This window comes from Ranitomeya imitator, chromosome 4 (genome assembly GCF_032444005.1).
Source record: "Ranitomeya imitator isolate aRanImi1 chromosome 4, aRanImi1.pri, whole genome shotgun sequence".
In the NCBI taxonomy this organism is placed as follows: Eukaryota; Metazoa; Chordata; class Amphibia; order Anura; family Dendrobatidae; genus Ranitomeya; species Ranitomeya imitator.
Genome location: NC_091285.1, coordinates 554,833,175 through 554,860,066, shown reverse-complemented (window position 1 = coordinate 554,860,066; position 26,892 = coordinate 554,833,175). Strand labels below are relative to the sequence as shown.

General features: G+C 43.3%; 1 protein-coding gene across 3 annotated transcripts in view; it reads right to left on the bottom strand.

The window, feature by feature from the left end:
- The window catches only part of CHD2 (chromodomain helicase DNA binding protein 2), a 123,313-nt gene that overhangs the window by 81,675 nt on the left and 14,746 nt on the right, over positions 1–26,892 (bottom strand). For all 3 annotated transcript variants that reach the window (XM_069766265.1, XM_069766266.1, XM_069766267.1), the window contains exons 3-7: positions 11,393–11,621; positions 9,613–9,699; positions 2,416–2,474; positions 2,173–2,292; positions 686–826 (exon numbers count right to left, since the gene is read on the bottom strand). In XM_069766265.1, the coding sequence (XP_069622366.1) occupies positions 686–826; positions 2,173–2,292; positions 2,416–2,474; positions 9,613–9,699; positions 11,393–11,621 (636 nt within the window). The remainder of the gene's footprint in view (positions 1–685; positions 827–2,172; positions 2,293–2,415; positions 2,475–9,612; positions 9,700–11,392; positions 11,622–26,892) is intronic.

Genomic DNA, 26,892 nt, shown 5'->3' with positions numbered 1-26,892 from the left:
TAGGAGGGTTGATCCTACTGACAAATTCCTTTTAAGGCTGTAATAAAACCATGCATGAGTATATTATTTTACGTTTTGTGCCTATTTTATACATTTTATGTAACGTCAGTATGGTTTTATTGTTACTGATGTTTCTAATAGGCAAGCAGCTAGTTTGAGAATAAATGCGAACGTCAATTTTGTAGTCTCCGACATTGGATACATGTAGGCTGGTTCTGAAACGCTTTTGCATTGTCTGTAATGCAATAAATATATTTTTTATTTTATACATGCTGGCGCCCATATAGATCCAACTTTGCTGTGTGCAAAGTCTGTTCCTGTTATGCAACACTGTACAGTGTTCCTCCAAGTAACAGTCACGCACAGTACGTGTTAAAGCATACCTAAATTAAGTCTTTTACAACAGCATACACCAAAGATGATGACCCATTCCACCATGAGTATGCCTATATAGACTGCCTGACAGAAATTAGAGAGGAACAGGTTGTATTTTAGCAAGTGCAGTCCATCCATTTTGTCCCCAGGGAGTCTGGCAGCCTTTTATCTGTATCCCATCATTGGTATCTGTGGCTGTCTGTAGAATCCACAGCTATCACATATCCATAGCTAACTCCAGGTGTATCTGACTCTGCTTAGTAAACACGTAAACCAAGTTATAGGCAGACATTTAAATAGGTGTACCCACCTAACATTTTTGGCTGTGCTTCGTCGTGTCTGTCTTTTCGGAGCATCATCATCCTCATCATCATCATCATCTTCCTCGCTGGAATCGGCCTTTCTCCTCTTTCCCCTCTGTGGTTTCCTTACGTTTCGACCTCTTAATGATCTTTTAAAAGAAAAGAAAAAATAAATTTAACTTAGTACTTTTCAAGAATAAGTAACCTATGTGATGTAGTGACCCATGCTACAGCTAGGGGGCGCTGTATGTGCTCCTCAGGATACGCATGGAGGCATAACTGTAATGGTGATAATGAGATAGTGACTGGCATTATTGTATATGGCCGGTATGTGTCGCAGAGGAAATCTGTGCTGTATGCCAGTAATGTTGTTGTTTTGGGACCTATAGTTGTAAAGGGAGGCTTACAGGGTTAGTTGGAGAGCTGGGCGGGTCTGACTAACCATATACACCTCCCACCCAGGGGAGGGGTTACAGGTACATAATGTGACCATGGTGTGGTCACATGGTGGAGAGTGTTTTGGATCTGTATGGTCTGTGTGCAAGGTCCTGGAAAAGCTTATGTGTTGGGAGTGCTATCTCACTGAAGAGCACGTGGTGAGGCTTTGGGACCTGGTGGCCTGTGTGTTGGACGGTCCCAAGTGGGGACGGATGTCCTGAATAGCACACGGAGAGGCCTGTGTGTTGGACGGTCCCAAGTGGGTCAGTGACGGCACTGCATTGCGGAGCTACTGACCTCCGGAGGGTCTGGACAGTTATGAGTGCCCGGGTCACAAGGACAGTGATCCCCATTAGGCTGCTTCCCAGGAGTGTGGACTGACAAGGAGACAGCGTGTGGAGTAGGAGCTGCAGCAAGGTAACTCCAGATAAAGGGGTTTCTATGAACTGTGCGGTCACCCACCGTCACTGGTCAGAGGACCAGCGTGTTTAGAGACTGCAATCTCATGTCGTGATGCTATGTGAGTAGACGTCGATATGGTGAACGGACACCCCCGGGAACTAGTCAGAGGAGGACTCGCGGGTGTAGTGTTTGAACTGTGAGTTAAAGCCGTATATGAATTATAAGAGTTAAAATGTATATAATGAACTGTGCATGACCCAGTTTATGCTACATAAAAATAAGCCACATGGACTGTTTGTGTGAGAAACCCGTTCCTGTGTGCCTGAATATCGCGGTCAAGTGAGTGTCCCCCAACACACTCAGTAAGAGCTGTCTTACACCTATAAACTGATACAATTGTAATTACTGTATAAAATATATCTTGGTGACAAATAAGACAAGTGTCAGATCCATAAACATGACAACATCCCTACTATCCCTACCCCAATGTAGTGGCTATAACTATAACCCCTAGATGAATTATACCTCCTCCGACTGTTCCATCTACAAGTATAGTTTTATTTTGGTTGTAATGTAAAGAGGTCTGTCCTAGGGACAATTTCTCTAACTTCATATCAGACGAAGTCATTGGAAACCATAAAATAGTCAAACATACCTTCTACATGGCACTTGTCTGGATCTAGATTTTGGCAGATCAAAGTCACTTTCGCCACTGCTAGCATCATCATCGTCTTCATCATCATCATCATCTTCATCTGAAACTTTTTTCTTCTCCCTGTGAACATAACACAAATATAAACTTAATATTAACTTTAATTTAAAAAGACAAAGAGAGATTAAAAATGGAATTGTGAAGGCAGCTATACCTGCCACATGGTTGGGGTTCAGAAATACTCACTTCTTGCAGGTTGATCTTGTACTCCTCCTCCTTGGGCTTTCACTTTCAGAATCTGTAGTCTAAAAAACAGCCCAAAGAAAATAATAGGCACATACATGGAGTATAAACAGCCACGTTTTATCTTTGAAATTGCAACACAAAGAGGGAAAAGCAATGGAATAATGAAACCACGGGATTGAAAGACATTTTACCTATATGCAATTGATGAAAAAACATTTTCAGAACATCTCCATTCATTTAGTATCGCGATGGGCAGAAATATACTCACTTATGTTGTAGGCCATGGTAGCGCCATTAGCCCACACAGGCTGCTCACAATTGCACAAGCAACATGCAGCCTAGTGTTCTCATGTTGAAAAATGGTTCCTGAGACACTTTCACAATCCCTTGTGAGCACTTCTTCAAGAAGTTGACTACAGCCTCCAGACCAATCTCGGCTAATATGGAATCCAAGAGAAAAGCGTGTCTCTGAAGAGGATAGATCCATTTTCAGCCTCCATTACCATCTTGCTATGCACCATGATAGCCTTTCAGAGCGGTGCCGTGAAGTTACTTGAACACTTGTAGCTGGAGATCTGGCCCAATGTCATGCACATGCCTTATGGTGGTTTGTGTAGACACCTAATCTGACATAATTTCACTTTCAATACACAAGGATCATTACACGCCATTCTTTAAATCTGACAAAACCATGTGGGCAATGCACTCAAGAAGGCTTCACTAGGTAATGTCACAACAGTCCGACTCCTAGGATTGCTGTGGGTTAGCAAAATGTAAGGCAGCTTGACCCCTCTAGTCTTCATTTCAGATGTGCTAACAGGTCAGAGTTATATTGATTTGGTCATATAACAAGAGGTATGGCCATTTCTCCAAAGTGCAAAGTGTCCCATAAGCCATTTTATCAACAAGACAACACCAGGCCACATGTTGCGATGCTTCTGTGAGCAGCCTACGTAGACATAATGCGCTACCATGGCCTCTGGATGGGACTTGCCTCTCATCTACCACATTTGGGACATCAAGTCAGAATAATCACTGCACTCGTATGGTTTCCAATTGCATTAATCAAAAAGTTTATTAAATTTGAATCAGTGGAAAGAGGTACTTGGCGAATTGACGTTTCGGCCAACCCGTGGCCTTGTTCACAAAATCGCTGTAACAAGCAAAGGACAAAAGCCAGGGGCGAAACACGCGTCGTGGCGACAGGGGAGTACGGAATCACCCGATACCATCTGATTTACTGCCCTAACAAATCCACGTGTTCACAGCTGCGAGATAATATACGCTCTAGGATCTGTGCCTGTATATGAGTATGATTTACGATGTATGCCTGGTCAGGGCACTGCTGAATGATTAATTCTTATCTCATGTATTTCGCAGATCAGGTAGTATTTGAGTGGCTCATAGCATTTGCTAACCCTAATAAGCATTAAATTCTCCTCTTCTGCTGTGTTTTTTGGCATATATTTATGTAATATGATTAAGGGTGTTGTTCTGGTCCCCTGGGTATTTTTTGCATTGTATGTACCATACCTGTTCTTTTTTAATTTTTGGTAATAAACTAAGATATTTTATGGGTATCCTTTGGTTCTCTTCTTTGGGCTCAGGGGTTAATTCGCACTGAGGTCCCCATATGTAGATTAACCATTAATAACCTCATTAATAGCAGCAAAAACGTGTAAGTATGTGTATTTCTGCCTTAGTGCTCATACTCTATATTGAATAATTTGAGATGTTTTGAGAATTCTGCTTCCATTTTTTTTTATCACACAACATTATGTCTCCTGATCTGAACCCACCCGAAACACCTATGGGGAATTCTGAAGACACAAATCAAGCATCAGTCTCCATCCAGCATCCAGGCTCTAAAAGAGGCCGTTCTTGTAGAATTGAAGAAGAGAGATGTCGCAATATGTCACCAACTTGTTCATTCCATACCTATAAGCCTTGGTGCTGTACTTAAAAGTCATGGGGTTCATACGAAAAATTAGATGTAGCAGTTTACGATGTGAGGTGCATTCATTACCGAATCAACTAATTTAAGCAAAACTGAAGATTTTGTAATGAAAGTTACCGTATATTATTAACCTTACTTTTATGTCATGAATTAAAAAACTGTACTATGAAACTCTTGTTTTGTCCAAATCTTGTTAACTGTTCATGTGTTCGGTGAGGTATTGATTACAATCATACTGTTTCAAAGGGGGTGTATATATATACAGGTCCTTCTCAAAAAATTAGCATATAGTGTTAAATTTCATTATTTACCATAATGTAATGATTACAATTAAACTTTCATATATTATAGATTCATTATCCACCAACTGAAATTTGTCAGGTCTTTTATTGTTTTAATACTGATGATTTTGGCATACAACTCCTGATAACCCAAAAAACCTGTCTCAATAAATTAGCATATCAAGAAAAGGTTCTCTAAACGACCTATTACCCTAATCTTCTGAATCAACTAATTAACTCTAAACACATGCAAAAGATACCTGAGGCTTTTATAAACTCCCTGCCTGGTTCATTACTCAAAACCCCCATCATGGGTAAGACTAGCGACCTGACAGATGTCAAGAAGGCCATCATTGACACCCTCAAGCAAGAGGGTAAGACCCAGAAAGAAATTTCTCAACAAATAGGCTGTTCCCAGAGTGCTGTATCAAGGCACCTCAATGGTAAGTCTGTTGGAAGGAAACAATGTGGCAGAAAACGCTGTACAACGAGAAGAGGAGACCGGACCCTGAGGAAGATTGTGGAGAAGGACCGATTCCAGACCTTGGGGAACCTGAGGAAGCAGTGGACTGAGTCTGGTGTGGAAACATCCAGAGCCACCGTGCACAGGCGTGTGCAGGAAATGGGCTACAGGTGCCGCATTCCCCAGGTAAAGCCACTTTTGAGCTACAGAGAAGCAGCACTGGACTGTTGCTAAGTGGTCCCAAGTACTTTTTTCTGATGAAAGCAAATTTTGCATGTCATTCGGAAATCAAGGTGCCAGAGTCTGGAGGAAGACTGGGGAGAAGGAAATGCCAAAATGCCTGAAGTCCAGTGTCAAGTACCCACAGTCAGTGATGGTGTGGGGTGCCATGTCAGCTGCTGGTGTTGGTCCACTGTGTTTCATCAAGGGCAGGGTCAATGCAGCTAGCTATCAGGAGATTTTGGAGCACTTCATGCTTCCATCGGCTGAAATGCTTTATGGAGATGAAGATTTCATTTTTCAGCACGACCTGGCACCTGCTCACAGTGCCAAAACCACTGGTAAATGGTTTACTGACCATGGTATTACTGTGCTCAATTGGCCTGCCAACTCTCCTGACCTGAACCCCATAGAGAATCTGTGGGATATTGTGAAGAGAAAGTTGAGAGACGCAAGACCCAACACTCTGGATGAGCTTAAGGCCGCTATTGAAGCATCCTGGGCCTCCATAACATCTCAGCAGTGTCACAGGCTGATTGCCTCCATGCCACGCCGCATTGAAGCAGTCATTTCTGCCAAAGGATTCCCGACCAAGTATTGAGTGCATAACTGAACATTATTATTTGTTGGTTTTTTTGTTTGTTATTAAAAAACACTTTTATTTGATTGGATGGGTGAAATATGCTAATTTATTGAGACAGGTTTTTTGGATTATCAGGAGTTGTATGCCAAAATCATCAGTATTAAAACAATAAAAGACCTGACAAATTTCAGTTGGTGGATAATGAATCTATAATATATGAAAGTTTAATTGTAATCATTACATTATGGTAAATAATGAAATTTAACACTATATGCTAATTTTTTGAGAAGGACCTGTATATATATATATATATATATATATATATATATATATACTGTATATCTATATGTACACACATGCATACATTTACATACATAAAGTTTGGGCACACTGCATAATTAGTAGAATCATAGAATGTTAGCGTTGGAAGGGACCTCCAGGGTCATCATGTCCAACCGTTCCATGAAGGAGAACTTGCAACCTCTTATGGCAGCCTGTTCCACTCACTGATCACCCTCACTGTCAAATTTCTTTTTCTAATATCTAATCTGTATCGTCTCCCTGTCAGTTTCATTCCATTGCTTCTCGTGTTTCCATGTACAAATGAGAATAATGATGATCCCTCTACACGGACATCCCTTCAGATATTTGTAGACAGCTGTTAAGTCTTCTCTTAGCCTTCTATTTTGCAAGCTAAACATTCCCAGATCCTTTAACGGTCCTTTTCGACAGTTTGCAGTCCGCTCACCAACCTGGGAGCGATTCTCCAAACTTGCTCCAGTTTTTCAATGTCTTTTTTAACCCCTTTCTGACCTTGGACGGAATAGTATGTCCAAGGTCAGATCCCCTGCTTTGATGCAGGGCTCTGCGGTGAGCCCGCATCAAAGCCAGGACATGTCAGCTGTTTTGAACAGCTGACATGTGCCCGTAATAGGCGCGGGCAGAATCGCAATCTGCCCGCACCTATTAACTAGTTAAATGCCGCTGTCAAACGCAGACAGCGGCATTTAACTACCGCTTCCGGCCGGGCGGCCGGAAATGACGTCATTGCCGACCCCCGTCACATGATCGGGCGTCGGCGATGCGTCAGGATGGTAACCATAGAGGTCCTTGAGACCTCTATGGTTACTGATCACCGGTGGCTGTGAGCGCCACCCTGTGGTCGGTGCTCACAGCACACCTCCATTTCTGCTACATAGCAGCGATCAGCAGATCGCTGCTATGTAGCAGAGGCGATCGAGTTGTGCCTGCTTCTAGCCTCCCATGGAGGCTATTGAAGCATGGCAAAAGTAAAAAAAAAAAGTTTAAAAAAATGTGAAAAAAATAAAAAAAAATATAAAAGTTTAAATCACCCCCCTTTCGCCCCAATCAAAATAAATCAATAAAAAAAAAATCAAATCTACACATATTTGGTATCACCGCGCTCAGAATAGCCCGATCAATTAAAAAAAAGCATTAACCTGATCGCTAAACGGCGTAGCGAGAAAAAAATTAGAAACGCCAGAATTAAGTTATTTAGGTCACCGCGACATTGCATTAAAATGCAATAACGGCCGATCAAAAGAACGAATCTGCACCGAAATGCTATCATTAAAAACGTCATCTCGGCACGCAAAAAATAAGCCCTCAACTGACCCCCAGATCACGAAAATTGGAGACGCTATGAGTATCGGAAAATGGCGCAATTTTTTTAGCAAAGTTTGGAATTTTTTTTCACCACTTAGATAAAAAATAGCCTAGTCATGTTAGGTGTCTACGAACTCGTACTGACCTGGAGAATCATAATGTCAAGTCAGTTTTAGCATTTAGTGAACCTAGCAAAAAAGCCAAACAAAAAACAAGTGTGGGACTGCACTTTTTTTGCAATTTCACCGCACTTGGAATTTTTTTCCCGTTTTCTAGTACACGACATGCTAAAACCAATGATGTCAAAAGTACAACTCGTCCCGCAAAAAATAAGCCCTCACATGGCCAAATTGACAGAAAAATAAAAAAGTTATGGCTCTGGGAAGGAGGGGAGTGAAAAACGAACACGGAAAAACGAAAAATCCCAAGGTCATGAAGGGGTTAAAATGTGGTGCCCAGAGCTGTACACAGTATTACAGATGAGGTCTGACCAAGGAGGAGTAGAGGGCAATAATGACTTCACGTGATCTAGACTATATGCTTCTGTTAATACATCCCAGAATTGCATTTGCCTTTTTTGCTGCTGCATCACACTGCTGACTCATGTGTAGTCTGTGATCTATTAGTATACTCAAGTCTTTTTCACACGTGCTGTTGCTTAGCCATATTCCTCCCATTCTGTAGATGTCATTTTTGTTTTTCTTGTCCAGCTCTAGAATCTTGCATTTTGTCCCTGTTAAATACCATTCTACTAGTCACTACCCATTATTCAAGCGTATCTGGATCCTTCTGAATCCTTTCTTTCTATGTTTTCTCTAGTGTTAGCTACCCTCCTAGCTTTGCATAGGCTGAAAATTTGATTAGTTTACCTTCAGTTCCCTTATCTAGATCATTTATAAAAATGCTGAACACCACTGGGTCCAGGACAGATCCGGAGCCGCAGTGTCAGAACGCTTTTAACCTGCAGATTAACTCCATATCTGCAGGTAATAGCATTATTTTACATGACACGTTCCCTTTAACCCCTTACCTACATCGGGCATACATTAATGCCGATGTTGGTCTCCCTCCCTTTGATATGGGCTCCGACAGTAAGCCCACATCTTTCCGGGTACATGTCAGCTGTTTTGAACAGCTGACATGTGCCCGCAATATCCGCGGGCGGAATCAGGATCCATCTGCGGCCTTTAACCAGTTAAATGCCACTGTCAAACTCTGACAGCGGCATTTAAATCGTGCTTCCGGACAATTTAAACGCACTTGGAATTTTTTTCCTGTTTTCTAGTACACAACATGGTAAACCAATTGTGTTATTCAAAAGTACAACTCATTCTCCAAAAACACAAGCCTTCACATGGCCATATTGATGGGAAAAAAAAAAGTTATGGCGCTGGGAAGAAGGTGCGGGAAAAACGAAAACGCAAAACCGAAAAAAGCTCCGAGGGTTAAGGTTTGGAAAAGGTACACTGCTCTCAAAAATCAATATATTTCTACCTGACCTACAACCTTCCATTGTCAGCCGACATTTAATTTTGTTAACTCTACTTTCACACACCAGTATCTTGGTCAGTGCTTTATATTAGTATATCAAGTCAAATCCAGGATTGGAAGGAACACAAAAAAGGTATGATGGAAAGGTCTGCATTACTGATGAGCGAGTATACTCGTTGCTCGGCTTTTCCCGAGCACGCTCGGGTGGTCTCCGAGTAATTGTTAGTGTTCGGAGATTTAGTTTTCTTTGCAGCGGAATGACTTACAGCTGCTAGACAGCTTGAATACAACCAGGCAACCCCCACATGTACTCAGACTGGCTAGCAGCTGTAAATCATAAAGCTGCATCAACAAAAACCAAATCTCTGAGCACTTACAAATACTCGGAGACCACATGAGCATGCTCGGGAAACCCAAGCAACGAGTACACTCGCTCATCACTAGTCTGCACCCCTTGTATGCCTAAACACAAATCCTAAATTATCTGCCTCTGTGTAAGGAAATCATTTACTCACACAGTTTATATAATGGAGAATTACTCTGCATTTTCTTCCTTGCCTGCGATGTCGCTGCTTACCTCTGCCTTAATGTTGAATCTTGAAGGCTCTTGTCGGCTCCTGTTAGACCTTCTTACACCATACACATCAGGGTATTCTTCCCACATCTAAAGAAAATAATGGGACGATGATCTGATAGTTATTATACTGCCTAATGCTACCAATGGACAAATACCAACGACTAGAGCTTGGTTTTTCTGGATGTGATATTCAAGAATTTGCTTCCATCTCAGAACCACATCATACAGTTACTAATACGAGGGCATAAAAGACAATATCGTAAATGTTATATTCTTGCCTGATTTACTCAAATTGATCTAACATTACAAGTAACTTATTTTTCCAAATAATCGTCCAATTATACAGAACATCAATCCACAAGTGCTGATGTCAAGTCTAATAAAACTTAATATATACAGGACTATTGTAAAAAGTGTGGTAAAATCATGTATTAATATAGGTGCCTATGTCATTACTTTCTCGTAAAGAAGCAGTTCAAGAACAGTTACCTCAAACAACCTCTATAAAAAATTTTTGTTAAGATTAGTGTTGAGCGATACCGTCCGATACTTGAAAGTATCGGTATCGGATAGTATCGGCCGATACCCGAAAAATATCGGATATCGCCGATACCGATATCCGATACCAATACAAGTCAATGGGACATCAAGTATCGGAAGGTATTCTCATGGTTCCCAGGGTCTGAAGGAGAGGAAACTCTCCTTCAGGCCCTGGGATCCATAGGGATGTGTAAAATAAAGAATTAAAATAAAAAATATTGATATATTTACCTCTCCGGCGGCCCCTGAACTCAGCGCGGGTAACCGGCAGGCTTCTTTGTTCAAAATCAGCGCTTTTAGGACCTGAGAATCACGTCCCGGCTTCTGATTGGTCGCGGGCCGCCCATGTGACCGCCACGCGACCAATCACAAGCCGTGACGTCATTCGCAGGTCCTTAACGCGCTCATTTTTTAAAAATGAGCGCGGTAATGACTTTCAAAGACGTAGCGGCTTGTGATTGGTCGCGGCCACGCGACCAATCACAAGCCGCGACGTCACCGCAAGCTATTAACGCGCTCATTTTTAAAAATGAGCGCGTTAATGGCTTTCAAAGACGTAGCGGCTTGTGATTGGTCGCGGCCACGCGACCAATCACAAGCCGCGACGTCACCGCAAGCTATTAACGCGCTCATTTTTAAAAATGAGCGCGTTAATGACTTTCAAAGACGTAGCGGCTTGTGATTGGTCGCGTGGCCGCGACCAATCACAAGCCGCTACGTCTTTGAAAGCCATTAACGTGCTCATTTTTAAAAAATGAGCGCGTTAAGGACCTGCGAATGACGTCGCGGCTTGTGATTGGTCGCGTGGCGGTCACATGGGCGGCCCGCGACCAATCAGAAGCCGGGACGTGATTCTCAGGTCCTAAAAGCGCTGATTTTGAACAACGAAGCCTGCCGGTTACCCGCGCTGAGTCCAGGGGCCGCCGGAGAGGTAGATATATCAATATTTTTTATTTTAATTCTTTATTTTACACATCTCTATGTATCCGATACCGATACCCGATACCACAAAAGTATCGGATCTCGGTATCGGAATTCCGATACCGCAAGTATCGGCCGATACCCGATACTTGCGGTATCGGAATGCTCAACACTAGTTAAGATGTGCTCTTTCCACTGGAACCGAAGGGAACATGGTGGCAAAGCAAAGACGGAAAGGGCATCATGCCAGATATCATAAATTACATTTCTTAGTGGTCCAGCAGCACAACACTTTTCTTCCCACCCCCACAGATCTTACCTTTTTCACATCGGCCAGCCTCTCCTTCTTGGGCACAGACTTTTCTTTGGCATCGGAGAGCAGTTCCTGTGTTTTGGATCCATTGGATTCGCACTCGGATTCAGACTGGCTCTCGGAGGACTCGGAGCTGCTGTTGGATTCGCCGCTGGCCTGCTCACTCGCCTGCTCACTCTCTGATTGGCTGCCTGACTCTGTCACAGAGTGATTGGACTCTTCCGATGCTGAATGGCTAGATTAGGAAGTGAAATGTATACGTAAGACTGACTGGGAATTAAGAGAATACGAATCTACACAGATATCTGGAAAATACGTATGTCAGGCGAGAGTCACGCTAGTGTTTGGTGTGGTTTTTCTTCAACCGTGACAGATACAAATGTAGTCAGACCCCACTCACTGCAGTAGGGACCGCTTGGATTCAGTTTGGGATGCCGTCAGGTTCAGCTTTTACTTCTAGCAAAAAAAAAATTATAGAACTTTCGACAGATTCGTAACAGAAGCTCCAAGGTATGTGTACCCCTAGCCTAACTCTGCATGGACTCACTGTGGTTTAGTCTATTCAAGGGGGACATTAACACAACTTTAGAGGGGCTGTCCCTTTCATGTTTTGGAGAAAAAGAAAATAATGCTTGCCATGATAAAAATAAGAAAATCGTCCGACTCTTATCCTTCCTGATCCTGAGCCAACCCTCAGTCTCTGCCCAAGTGACGTCACAGCTACAGCTCTGCAGGCTATCACTACCGTCTATGTCAGCAGAACCGCTGAGCTCAGTGATAGGCTGCAGCGGTGACGTCACATCTACAGCTCTGCAGACTATCACTACCGTCTATGTCAGCAGAACCGCTGAGCTCAGTGATAGGCTGCAGCGGTGACGTCACATCTACAGCTCTGCAGGCTATCACTACCGTCTATGTCAGCAGAACCGCTGAGCTCAGTGATAGGCTGCAGAGCTGTAGATGTGACTTCACCGCTGCAGCCTATCACTACCGTCTATGTCAGCAGAACCGCTGAGCTCAGTGATAGGCTGCAGCGGTGATGTCACATCTACAGCTCTGCAGGCTATCACTACCGTCTGTCGGCAGAACCGCTGAGTTCAGTGATAGCCTGCAGAGCTGTAGATGTGACGTCACTGCTGCAGCCTATCACTACCGTCTATGTTGAATAAACAACACAATTCACCCTAGTGAATTAATGTCCACCAGCAAATATAAAACCAATATCGAAGTGAACATAAACCAAAATAACCGAAAAAGTATATAAAAGATATAATTTTATTGAAAATAAAAAATAAAAATTACAAAAAAGGAAAAAACAACCAATAATACTACAACATGTAACAAAGGATATTTTGAATGAGGAGACCAGATCCATATAATATAAAAGATACAAAAAAAGTATATACTAAAACATATAACCCTCCAAAGTGCAACAAAATGAGACAAAGTAGATGACCCAAAAAAAATAAGTCATCCATCTCAGTAAAGTGCATATGCATCCATCATAAATAGTCTAACCTAGACAAAATAAGTGCATAAAGCTCTGGAAAAATACTAGTACCAGTGTGGAGATGATCTGTGACCCTCAAGGACTCCGACTCCAACGTACGTTTCGCCAAAGTGGCTTTTTCACTTGGTTGTTTTTTCCTTTTTTGTAATTTTTATTTTTTATTTTCAATAAAATTTTATCTTTTATATACTTTTTCGGTTATTTTGGTTTATGTTCACTTCGATATTGGTTTTATACCATCTATGTTGGCAGAACCGCTGAGCTCAGTGATAGCCTGCAGAGCTGTAGATGTGACATCACCGCTGCAGGCTATCACTACCGTCTATGTCGGCAGAACCGCTGAGCTCAGTGATAGCCTGCAGAGCTGTAGATGTGACGTCACCGCTGCAGGCTATCACTACCGTCTATGTCGGCAGAACCGCTGAGCTCAGTGATAGCCTGCAGAGCTGTAGATGTGACGTCACCGCTGCAGCCCATCACTACCGTCTATGTCGGCAGAACCGCTGAGCTCAGTGATAGGCCGCAGCGCTGGCTACAGCCAATAAGTGATGACTAGAGCAGCGGCGCTCTCTATGTATGAAAGCATCCAGTAACGGCTTAGCTGCGATAATGGCCGATAACACACCGGCAAAGACGCTTCAGAAAAACACCTGCCGACGGTTTCCCAAAGAGGCTTTGCCTTCTTTAAGATGCCATGTGCACATCACCCTATTGGAGCACATCACCCTATTGGAGCACGACACTCCTCTCCCTGAGATTTTCGGGATGCTTAAACTCATATTCTGAACATATAACCAAAAGAGAATTGGTGCTAGGCGGCAGGGACTTATGTGGATGACAATCCACTCACTGCATGGTACAGCGCCATGGAATATGTCAGCTCAATATAGGTAACAGGAGATAATAATACAATGGGGAACTAAGTTTTTTGAGTTGAAAACTCCAACAGCGAAAAATTTTTACAACATTATCGTATTCAAAGGCTTATTCCTATCCAACAAAGTGATGGTATATAACTGTATCACTACAGACAGGAGGTCTGTCCTCTGGGAGAATGAAGGGGACTCTGCTCTGGGGTAGCACAGAGTAGCATCCTGGCCACCTTCTGAATGGGGTACGGCCATGTAGCCCTGTCTAAGGGGGCTGGCTACATGTCCCAGCACAGCTATACTCTCATAGCTCTGGATCTCTTTTTTTTTTTTTTTTAAATCAGATCATTTTTATTGATTATATAATTTTATAAACCGTTACATACATCATACATTATAGTACAAACACAATAAACCTAATAAACAAGTTTAACCCTGAAACTTTATATAGTTCTGTACCTGCCAAGGTAGTCCATGCCAAACAAAGTTATCAATTTTGTCCAAATGAAGATTTTCCCAAAGACTGGAGACAAGTTATTTAAATACAGGGATTATACCAAACCTAGTATTGGTTGTATGTTCACTAACAACATGTTTACGAACAGAAAATAATTGGTATTTATGAGTCTTCAACATACAATATTTAAAAAGCCGAAATAGCCAACTGGTCTAGTACAGTTATGCTGAGTAGGTCCACAGAAGCCACCTCAGGGGTGACCAGCCACCAATCCCATATATTTATAAACTTTTTTATTGAGTTCCTTTTAATGTACGTACATCTCTCCAGGCATATGGTCTGAAATTTGGCTTTTAATTCCTCCAATGTTGGGGGATTACGGTCGAAACAGTGCAATGTTAACAATTTCCTGGCCAGAAACAGTGTTCTCAGAATGGCGGTAGTCACAGGGGACCTTACATCTCCCCCCATCCCCAGAAGGCCCAGTATGCACACCCTAGGATCAAGTTGTATGTGTATCCCGAATACTCGTTTAATCAGGGAGCTCCGGATCTCTTCTAGTCTGAGGATCAATGAGCGCCCCAGAAGTCAGACCTCTGCTATTATAAAGTAAAGCCATGATCTAGCCATAAGCCATTATTTATAGGATGGAAACAATCCTTTACCAGTAAACAGATGTATTTTTGTCGGACTGTAAGTAGCTTCTAGCCTTTTACATTAAACGTTTAATCGCCAACAACTAATACGATTGTAAGAACATGGATTCATTCATTCCTTCCTCGTATAGGCTGCCTCCGTCGGGAGGCATGTTTCATTTTTCTGAGCAAACACTCCTCAAACAACCTATGAACAGTTGTACAACAAGCAGGTTTTTTGAAAAGGCGACTGTCGGCAAACTGCGCGACAGATGAAGATTTGTGCAGAAAACAGTATTATTCACATAATGACTAAGGCCCCACACCAGTATGGTGTGATCAGCTCCGCTGTACAGCTTACCGCCAGCAGGTGGCAGGAGAAGCACGCTAGAGGTTACATGAGGGAGCAGGGGACATCAGACACAGACACCATTTTGGAACATAATCCACAAGACGATTCTGCTCCAGCTGCTGCTTCTCTCAAAATGGAGAAAAACTCCAACAGTAATTAAAATACTAGACATCTCAGAAGTCAATTACAAATGTGTGCAGTGTGTGTGTATATTGTAAGGTGGCTACCAGACACATAGTTGATGGGAGGTACGTATGACAGACGTGATTGTCCTCTGTGATGCAAACCTGGAGTATTGCTCTTGTGCACATAGTACTTGTTTGGTGCATCGTCGTTATGTTTTACAGGCGGCCCCAGAGATGGGAATGTCTTGCTGCCCACATACCCCATCTCTGGGTGTGGTTCACATGTTAAAATGGTTTGTGTGTGGCGGAAGAAGGCCTTCTGTGTGTCATCTCCAGTAAGAGCCGGTATACTGGATGCTATCCAGCCTGTGTAACCAGGACTGGCTCTAAACAGACTTTGAAGAACCATATACTTTGTTTTGCCTGCACTGAAAGGCCGTTTATTTTTCCTTTGCTTGTGGCATGTTGATGAACCACCAATATACCAGCATAAACATTTAAATGGAAACACTTCCGTGTGTTGCCTCACGACACACCCAAGTGAGTAGCAATCCCATAATTGATGGAGAATGTGAGCATCGATCCCGCTACCTTTTGCTTGGTGTGAAATAGAGAGCGGGATCGATTATGATATAATTTCATGTCAATCATTTCTATCCTATGTGGCACAGGATTAAAAAAAAAACCTTCAATGTGCAGCTGTAACAGAACACATACACATAGACCCCCTTCAGTGTGCAGCTGGCTCAGCAGGGGGACCAAGCCTCAAAGGCTGTGACAAATCTCACACCTTGACCAGCTCAGAGCAGGAGAAAGGCCTGCTTACCATATAGAGTTCTGCTGTGTAAAAATGTACCAAGCTGACCATACGTGTCCCCAGGGGGGTGCAGAAAGTCACAGTGGCGATAGTGGGAAGACAACATTAAGTGATCCATCTGATGTAATAATGACGTCAGGTGGGTGGCCAGGTGTGAGTTTGTCACATGTGGTGGCAGCGGTGGGATTCTATGTGATCTCGCTAATGCCATCTTTTACAGGTGTTGGCAGTCAGTGGTGGGATTCTGCATGATTTCTCTGGTGCCATCTTTCACACCCGTAACACAGAAAGCATTTCCAGGGAACACGTATGACAGCCACAGAGGTACTGTTTGTCCTGGGTGTAGACAGCCATAAGCCAGTATATACTGTAACTTCAGACAGCATGGAAGACCAGAGGAAACACCTCTGCGGGCTGCAGCGATTCCAGGTCTGTCACCGCTAGCGCAGATAGAGCATCTGCTAGCTCTATCTGCGCTAGCATGATCACATTTCGGCACTTGTGTTAACTCAGCCCGTTTAACGCATGTGTTGAACGGGCTGCTTTAAAGCAAAGTGAACTTAGCCATACGCATGATGGCAAAAAAAGCAGCGTTTGCATGCGTTTGTATGCTTTTTTTACATGTTTGCGCTTTTTATGCGCATGGGTTTGATATTTCCAGGAGGGCGTGACTCAATAAGTTCCTGGACATGCGCAGTCCAAAGTATGCAAGCACATCGAACGCATGCACTCCCATAGACAGTAATGCGTTTTCTTAACGCACTCATCCGCATGCCTACGCATATTTGATGGAAATTTGCAGCCTCAAAAATTCCAAAATGGTGTGATAGCCGTGCCCCGCGAAAAAACGCAAACGCGGGCAAACACATGCACCTGCATCTACAATGTTAAAAAAAAAAAAAAGAAATCAAGAAGCATGGGGACGTATGCGTCAGAAACGCTGCAGACACAACCGCAAATGTGAAACCAGCCTAAGTGGCTTGTTTGATGCATCTGGGCCAGGTTTTACCGGCAGCCTTAGGGATGGATGGGTCTGGCTGACCACATTCCCCACCTCTGGGTGTGGTTCACATGTTAAAATAGAGTCTGTTGTTTGACACCTGGTGTGTGTGAGTGGAGGAAAAGGCCTCCTGTGTTTTATCTCCATGCTGAGCCTGTGTGACCAGGACTGGCACTAAACAGACTTTGTCAAGAACTGTTTACATTTTTTGCCTGCACTGAAGGGCCTCACAGTGCACCTGAGTAGCAATCCCACACTAAGGCCGGTTTCACACGTCACTACACAGGCCCAGCTCTCCGGCGCCCCCTTTGTCTCTCAGGTCAGTAAAGGAACTGCACCTAGAGCAAATGGCCGCCGGGGAGACTGCCCTGTTACCCACACTGGGTATTCTAAGATTCGCAATCAGAGTAAAAGGATCAGCCCAAAATTAATTTATGATTTAATTGCCTTAAGGGCGCACTAGATAATTACAAGAAATATACAATCACAATATATCAAGAGTTACAGTCAGAGTACAATATAACAACAATAATACAAGGCTTAAAGGTATAAAGCTGGAGGTCAATTTACCAGGTTGAAGGTCGCTTGTGGAAGCCGGGGGTGCGCAGCATTCCGCAGGTCCAAATCTTAGTTGCCGGGCAGCCCCCAGAAAGCGTGTGCTTGCTCCCCTCTGGCTGGCATACCCTGTTCCAAAAGATATCATCATCTTCTTCTGTGGAGTGAGACTCTCCCAGAGACCTTAGCTCTTCTTAAATATGGCTGAGGCCCCCTGCCTGCAGCTGGGTGGGCTTAGCAATCTCCACCCCCTCTGCCTTCCTGCAAGATTTATTCCAATTTCTAATAAATGGGATAACTTCCCTCAGGATGATCGGATCAGCACACGGGCAGTACCAGCGCCTGTGGTTTGTTCTGCCGGTCGTACTGGGATCAAACCTGGACCCATTCGGTCCCTGTGGGAGGCTGATCCCTATATCTCGGGTTTCAGACCTCCCACCGCCATGGGAGTCGCACTGTTAGATGCACAATTTCTTTAGGGCGAGCAGAATATTTTTTATGAGCCTGTACCTCGGACGATGCATCCATAATTCACAATTCCATGTTGGAGACGGTTCGACTGGGCTGCCATAATAGATGTGTATCCAGTGGCCACTTGGCATGCGTGTTTTAATTAAGCCCCCAAGCATTTCCAAGCCCCCTGCTGGCGTGGTTTCCTCATTGAGCTTTGAAATACCGTCTACAGTTTACACTGAGCTCAGCCCGTTAGCATACTAATAGGAACTTTATTCATTAGAAAAGGTGGGGGCCAGAAGCACTCGCTGCAGACCTGTGACCAGGAGACAAAATAGAGTCAAGCCAATCTGTTAGTATGCCTGTTCCAAGATGGCGGCTGTTCCCTCATCACAGTGATTGTAGTGTTGTATTAATGTACTGATGGTGGTTCTAGTGTTGTATTCATGCAAGTACCCCTGTACATTTTTTTTGCGTCCCCTTGTATAGGTTCAGTATAGAAATGTGGCCATTAGATCAAAATATGTTCTGCATCGCTGACCTATAGAAACAGATTATTAAACGGCTATTGTTTAATGCTCCGCATCGCATAATGCATATGGACCCATGTGTACAACTGTGGCCAGAGGTTTAGAGACTGACAAATTTTGGTTTTCACAAAGTTTGCTGCTTCAATGTTTTTAGATCTTTTTACACTTTTATTGACAAATACACCAAGTTTTTTTTTTTAAATCAGTAAACTTTTATTGAACTAATTAAAATTACATGATTTATAACAATCATGATCATTATACAGCACATATACATGAGTTTTCAAATATCATACAAGTTTTCCTATCAAAATAATGTCTTACAATAAGCAACTTTCCCTCCCTCCAACTACACCCCACCCTCCTACTCCTGGTGTGCAATCCACCAAACAGGCTGTTTTTAGCCAAGTATTAATTGGTTGAAAACTCCATCTTTTGCCAGCTCCTTAGATAAAACTAATGGATATCCAGTCCATTTACCCCATAATTTACCAAATTTAGCCATTAATAATAATAATAATCTTTATTTTTATATAGCGCTAACATATTCCGCAGCGCTTTACACACATTATCATTGCTGTCCCCATTGGGGCTCACAATCTAAATTCCCTGTCAGTATGTCTTTGGAATGTGGGAGGAAACCGGAGTGCCCGGAGGAAACCCACGCAAACACGGAGAGAACATACAAACTCTTTGCAGATGTTGTCCTTAGTGGGGCTTGAACCCAGGACTCCAGCGCTGCAAGGCTGCTGTGCTAACCACTGCGCCACCGTGCTGCCCATATGCTCTCCTTTTCATTTAAATCTTTTATTCCATTAATATTATGTAATTCAGACACCAACCTGCCTAGTCTACTGATGGAGGGCTATCGACCAACCAGTACTTTTCAATAGTGATGAGCCAATATACAGGTCCTTCTCAAAAAATTAGCATATAGTGTTAAATTTCATTATTTACCATAATGTAATGATTACAATTAAACTTTCATATATTATAGATTCATTATCCACCAACTGAAATTTGTCAGGTCTTTTATTGTTTTAATACTGATGATTTTGGCATACAACTCCTGATAACCCAAAAAACCTGTCTCAATAAATTAGCATATTTCACCCATCCAATCAAATAAAAGTGTTTTTTAATAACAAACAAAAAAACCATCAAATAATAATGTTCAGTTATGCACTCAATACTTGGTCGGGAATCCTTTGGCAGAAATGACTGCTTCAATGCGGCGTGGCATGGAGGCAATCAGCCTGTGACACTGCTGAGATGTTATGGAGGCCCAGGATGCTTCAATAGCGGCCTTAAGCTCATCCAGAGTGTTGGGTCTTGCGTCTCTCAACTTTCTCTTCACAATATCCCACAGATTCTCTATGGGGTTCAGGTCAGGAGAGTTGGCAGGCCAATTGAGCACAGTAATACCATGGTCAGTAAACCATTTACCAGTGGTTTTGGCACTGTGAGCAGGTGCCAGGTCGTGCTGAAAAATGAAATCTTCATCTCCATAAAGCATTTCAGCCGATGGAAGCATGAAGTGCTCCAAAATCTCCTGATAGCTAGCTGCATTGACCCTGCCCTTGATAAAACACAGTGGACCAACACCAGCAGCTGACATGGCACCCCACACCATCACTGACTGTGGGTACTTGACACTGGACTTCAGGCATTTTGGCATTTCCTTCTCCCCAGTCTTCCTCCAGACTCTGGCACCTTGATTTCCGAATGACATGCAAAATTTGCTTTCATCAGAAAAAAGTACTTGGGACCACTTAGCAACATCTGTGGGGTAACGTTTAAGGAATTGTAGTGTGGGGTTTGCGAGGCCCAGCCATGTCGTGCTTACTTCGGCTAAGTTCACATTTGTGTACATGTGGGCAGCGTATCATCTGCATACGTATGCCAAAACACATGCAAATGCATGTTTACGCAGCGTTTCTTATCTGCATCAGCTTACGCATGACGGCAAAAAAGAAAAAAGCACTGTGTGCGCATGCGTTTGTATGCGTTTTGCCTGCGTTTGCGTTGTTTACGCGCATTCGTTTGATATTTCCAGGAGGGCGTTTCAAAACAGTTCCTGGACATGCGCAGTCCGAAGTACGCAAGCGCATCAAACGCATGTCCTTGCGTGCGCATTCATTCAAATAAGCAGTAATGCATTTTTTACGCACTTATGCGCATGCCTGCGCATATTTGACGGATTTTTGACGCCTCCAAAAGATGCAACATGTGTTCGCCGTGCCCCACCGCGAAACAATGCATGCATAAGCAAAAGCATGCAAACACATGTCCATGCGTACACAATGTTAAATATATATACGCATGTGGATCAAACGCTGCGCACAAAGACGCAAATGTGAAACCAGCCTTAGGTGTGGAAATGCCAAAAGTTTCAACATTTTTGTGCAAATTTCAAGTTGTGCACCGCTTTTGTGACCTTTCAAAGGCAAAAATACTTTGATGAATTGGGAACCCTGCCTTTACAATCTAGGTAAGGAAGTACCCAACTGGTATATTAGTCTCATAAAGTCCCATGATTCCTGTACCACCTTTAGGGCTCATACTCCCTTTCGAGAAACTCTGATGAGTCTCGCATGTTAATACCTGGCGCTTCTGCCGGCACTCAGATCGGAGCGTGCGGCCGCATAGGAATACATGCAGCAGCACGCTCCACTCCTGAGTGCCAGGTATTGCCGTCAGAGACTCATCCGAGTTTCTCGCAAGTGAGTATGAGCCCGTATGCTGATGACACTCAGATCTACCTCTCTGGCCCAGACGTCACCTCTCTGCTGTCCAGATTCCCGGAGTGTCTATCAGCCATATCCTCCTCCTACTCTTCTCGCTTCCTCAAATTCAATGTGGACAAATCTGAACTCATCATCTTTCCTCCATCTCATAGATCTTCCTTACCAGACCTATCTATCGCAATTAACGACATCATGCTTTCCCCCGTACCGGAAGTCCGCTGCCTCGGAGTAACCCTTGACTCTGCCCTGTCCTTCAAACTGCACATCAAGCTCTTTCCACCTCCTGTCACCTCCAGCTCAAAAATATCTCCAGAACCCGTCCTTTCCTCAACCTTCAATCTACTAAAATGCTTGTGCATGCCCTCAACATCTCCTGCCTCGACTACTGCAACATCCTTTTCTGTGGCCTTCCTGCTAACACCGTTGCATCTCTCCAATCCATCCTTAACTCTGCTGCCCGACTAATTCATCTCTCTCCTCGCTACTCCACAGCTTCCCCACCTCTGCAAATCTCTTCACTGGCTCCCAATCCCTCAGCGTATCCAGTCCAAATTACTAATACTGACTAATTCCTGTATCGTTAATACTGACCCACAAAGCCATCCATAACCTGTCTCCTCCACACATCTCTGAACTAATCTCCCCTTACGTAATCTCCGGTCCTCCCAAAACTTCCTTCTCTCCTCTACACTTCGCTCCTCTCCCAACAGCCTCCAAAACTTCTCCCAAATATCCCCCATCTTCTGGAATTCTTTGCCCCAACACGTCCGACTATCAACCACATTAGGATCCTTCAGACGGAAACTGAAAACCCACCTCTTCAGGAAAGCCTACAGTCTGCACTGACCCCGATGCCTCCTCACCACAATCTGAGCTACCGCCTCACCAACATCGGAGATGATGCAACCCCCCCACCTACTGTCTCCTTCCCCGCCATCCTGTAGAATGTAAGCTCGCAAGGGCAGGGTCCTCGCCCCTCTACATCAGTGTGTCATTGTTAAGTTTGCCTACTGTAAGCGATATCTGTGATTTGTATGTAACCCCTTCTCATGTACAACACCATGGAATCAATGGTGCTATATAAATAATAATAAAATAATAATTAGTCTCAGCTTCATCACCACTCGTGTCAGATGGCGCTCTGACTTGCATATCATGGCGTGCGATATGTCAAACAAGCCAGGAGGGGCATGTTTAGGGAATGGACTGCATGCCTCCTCAGGAAAGCTATCCACTCAGATGACGGGCTGCCTGTATAATTAATATAGAGCGCACCCTATTTTACTACTTTTATACTTTGGACTTCAAAGGGTAGTTCATATAGGAAAAACTTTTAAAAACTATTACCAAAAAGTAAAACTTAATGATTTTAGCACTTAATATGTGGCAACAGGTGAACCTGTTTTACTGAAGATCTCCAAATATGTTTGCCACTTCATGTTCCTTTAGCATAAAGCACTATCCATTTTTTCTTCTAGTTTCAGCACTAAAACTAAACCTGGCCGTAATCAACCCTCGCCTTACATCTCCAGTCCATCTACCAACCATTTGTGTTATGTGCTCACCAATGACTTCTACCTTTATCCTCATATTAAATTCCTGCCTGTATCATTTCTTCCACTTGTAGCGGTTTACACAGGAATGAGTGTCCACCGCTCCAGATCTTCACTGAGATATCAATGACGTGAAATACTGACCAGAGTATCCAGTTAAAAAAACTTCTGTAAAATTGAGGAGACGCGTTCAGCTCAGATGGGAATGACTGTCTTGATGACTTAGAAGGAAATATATTGAGCACACACAACTCCTCCTAATGTTTGTTGTCACAATACCGGTATATTCCAGCATTGCATAACCTTTTGTAATCTGAGGGTCACATAGTTAGATTGAACTACTTCCAAGGCTCACAAAAAAAAAAAAAAAAGGCATTGCTATTAGAGACATTTATGATATATAAAAAATACAGCTCTGGCAAAAATTAAGAGACCAGTGCAAAATGTTCAGTTTGTATGATTTTTCTCTTTATAGGAAAGATATATATCATGGTAGTGTGTTAGCCAGTGGATAGGAAAATATTTAGAATTGAGAGTCCTCAGTGGTTGATACCTTTTAATGGCTAACTGAAAAGATGGTAACAAATTGCAAGATTTCGAGACTACACAGGTCCTTTCATCAGGCAAAGACTACAATTCTGAATAATCACATATTTATAAATTTGTGTCACATACTTGATTGGCAGTACACAACCAGATTATTTGTGGACTTTTTTTTCTCCATCAAAAGCTCTGTGCAACATAAGGGTATGTGAATGTGGAGATTTTTTTTGTGGTGGTCAAAAACAGTAGGTTTTTTTTAAACAAAAACAATTTCTGGAAACATTCCATCTTCGTGGAGTTTTTGGTTTTGTTTTAATCTCCTGAAGGGATTTCAAAGACATTTTGAAGCGTTTTGCAGGTTTTTTTTCCTCAGTAGATTTGCAGCCTTTTGATTGGGCTGCACCTAGTTTAGAGCGTTTTTCTTCAGCAGATCCTTCAAAGAAGTGATGGGCACCTTCTTTTCTGACACCAGGTGTTTATCAAAACCATAAATGAAAAAGAACACTTCAAAGACTGAACACGTCACCAACAAAGCAGTTTTACAACAGAAATTACCTAAATAGGAAGAGTCATTCTAACAAGTAATTTTTAGGGCTTTTAGAGCGGACCTGCAGCCAATACCACCTACCGTAAGTAACCTCCATGTGCAAGTACTCCGAGGCCACGTACACACGCTCAGTATTTGGGGAGTTTTTTTTACCTCAGTATTTGTAAGCCAAAGTCAAGAGTGGAGCAATCAGAGGAAAAGTATAATAGAAACACGTCACCAAATCTGCATTTTCACGCACTCCTGGTTTCGGCTCATAAATACTGAGGTAAAATACTGAGCAAATGCTGAATATGTTTGAACATTGCCTAAGGTTATGTTCACGAGTTGTGTTTTTGCTGCTTTTTTTATGCAAATTAAAAGCTGTGTTTTAAAGTACCAGCAAAAACCAATGAGATATCAGAAATCTCAAGCACATAGATTTTTTGTTTTTCCTGACTGAATTGGAAAATTGCTGCGTTTTTTTAAAACTGCAGCATGTCACTTTCAGCATTTTTGCAGCGTTTTTACACCCATAGAAAGCAGTAAGTGCAAAAAAGCAGAAAAAAAAAAGCGCAGTCATCACTTTTTGCTGCGTTTTGGTGGCAGAAAACTAAGGAACAAAAATGCAGCAAAAACGCAAAACCTACTTTTTTAAAGCAACTTCTTTATTGCCAAGAGAGCAGGTTTTGCCTGCAGAAAAAAAAAAAACGCAACGTGTAAACGTAGCCTAACTGTGCATGAAATGTGAGTGCTATACACTAACACTTCCCATATATCGGATGGGCAACTCTACTGCCCAAACATGTCAAACACAGCCTTAGGCCGGTTTCACACGTCAGTGGCTCCGGTACGTGAGGTGACAGTTTCCTCACGTACCGGAGCCACTGACACACGTAGACGCATTAAAATCAATGCATCTGTGCAGATGTCATTGATTTTTTGCGGACCGTGTCTCCGTGTGCCAAACACGGAGACATGTCAGTGTTCGTGGGAGCGCACGTATTACACGGACCCATTAAAGTCAATGGGTCTGTGTAAAACACGTTGTCCGTGTGCAGTCCGTGTGTCGTGCAGGGGACAGCGCTCCAGTAAGCGCTGTCCCCCCCACATGATGCTGAAACCGCGATTCATATCTTCTGTGCAGCAGCGTTTGCTGCAGAGAAGATATGAATAATCCTTTTTTTTAAGTTTATCGTGTATAAAATAAAGGTCCATGTCCCCACCCCGCTGCTCTGAAAATACTCACCCAGCTCCCTCATTGGCTGTCGCTGCTTCCGCTCCAGGCCGCACCTTCTACTGTATGCGGTCACGTGGGGCCGCTCATTTACAGTAATGAATATGCGGCTCCACCCCTATGGGAGATTATTCATATCTTCTCTGCAGCAAACGCTGCTGCACAGAAGATATGAATCGCGGTTTCAGCACGATGCAGGGGACAGCGCTAAACTTTAGCGCTGTCTACTGCACGCTCCGTGTGGTACCCAGTGGGCACACGGGCGGCACACGTGTGCCACACTGATGTGCCACAGAAACGCAGGGGCACACGGATAATTCCGGTACCGATTTTTTCCGGTACCGGAATTGTCTGGACGTGTGGGACTGCCCTGAGGCCAGTTTCAGAAGATTTTAAAACAATATCCTTTAGGATCCATCTTCAGATTGACTTCAGAGAAACTTACCTGTAGATCACACTGGATAATGCCTTTGAAAAGTTGCAGACAGATCTTTTGAACCTGCAGGTAAGCTATCAAATCTGATAGGGACACAAATAACCAGTGACAACTCAGTGACAACTACCGTATTTTCTGGCGTATAAGACAACTGGGCGTATAAGACGACCCCCAACTTTTCCATATAAAATATGGAATTTGGGATATGCCCGCCGTATAAGACGGGGGTCATCTTATTCGCCCAGTCATCATATACAGCGTGTGGTTCCCAGGGTCTGGAGGAGAGGAGACTCTCCTTCAGGCCCTGGGATCCATATTCATGTAAAAAATAAAGAATAAAAAACATGGATATACTCACCCTCAGTGCTGCTAGCGTCTCCCTCCGTTCCTAAGGAATGCAGTGAGTGAAGGACCTTCGATGACGTCACGGTGAAGTGACCGGTCACCTGACCGTTCATGTGACCGCGACGCCATCGAAGGTCCTTCACTCACTGCATTCCTTAGGAACGGAGGGAGACGCTAGCAGCGCTGTGAGCCAGGGGCCATCAAAGGGTGAATATATCCATGTTTTTTATTTTTATTCTTTATTTTTTACATGAATATGGATCGCAGGGCCTGAAGGAGAGTCTCCTCTCCTCCAGACCCTGGGAACCACACGCCGACATGCAGAATCGCTCCCTGCACACGCAGTACCCGGCGTATAAGACGACCACCGACTTTTGGGACAATTTTTAGGGGTCAAAAAGTCGTCTTATACGCCGGAAAATACGGTAGTTATCTACCATTGTGAGGGGGAGAGGGAGTTTTTTGCCGGATCCATCACTGGCCATTTATTCAACGGACAGAAAAAACCTCTCTATGTCAGTTTTCTCCAGCCGCCAGAAAACGGATTTCAGACTGATCCAGCAAAAAACGGATGAAACGTGAGGCTATCCGTCGCCAATACAAGTCTATGAGAAAAAATTTTGCCGGAGTGTGCATGACGCCAAAAAACTGATGTGTGAAAGGGGCCTTACAGAATGCAAACTGTTCTCTAAGAAAATTAATTTGTCCGTATGCAATACTATTATTTATGTTGTCACACTTGGCACTAAATGCGATGATTGCAGCATTTGCAGCTCTGGCCTTAAATAAAACTCAGAGAGGAATAAAGAGAATAGA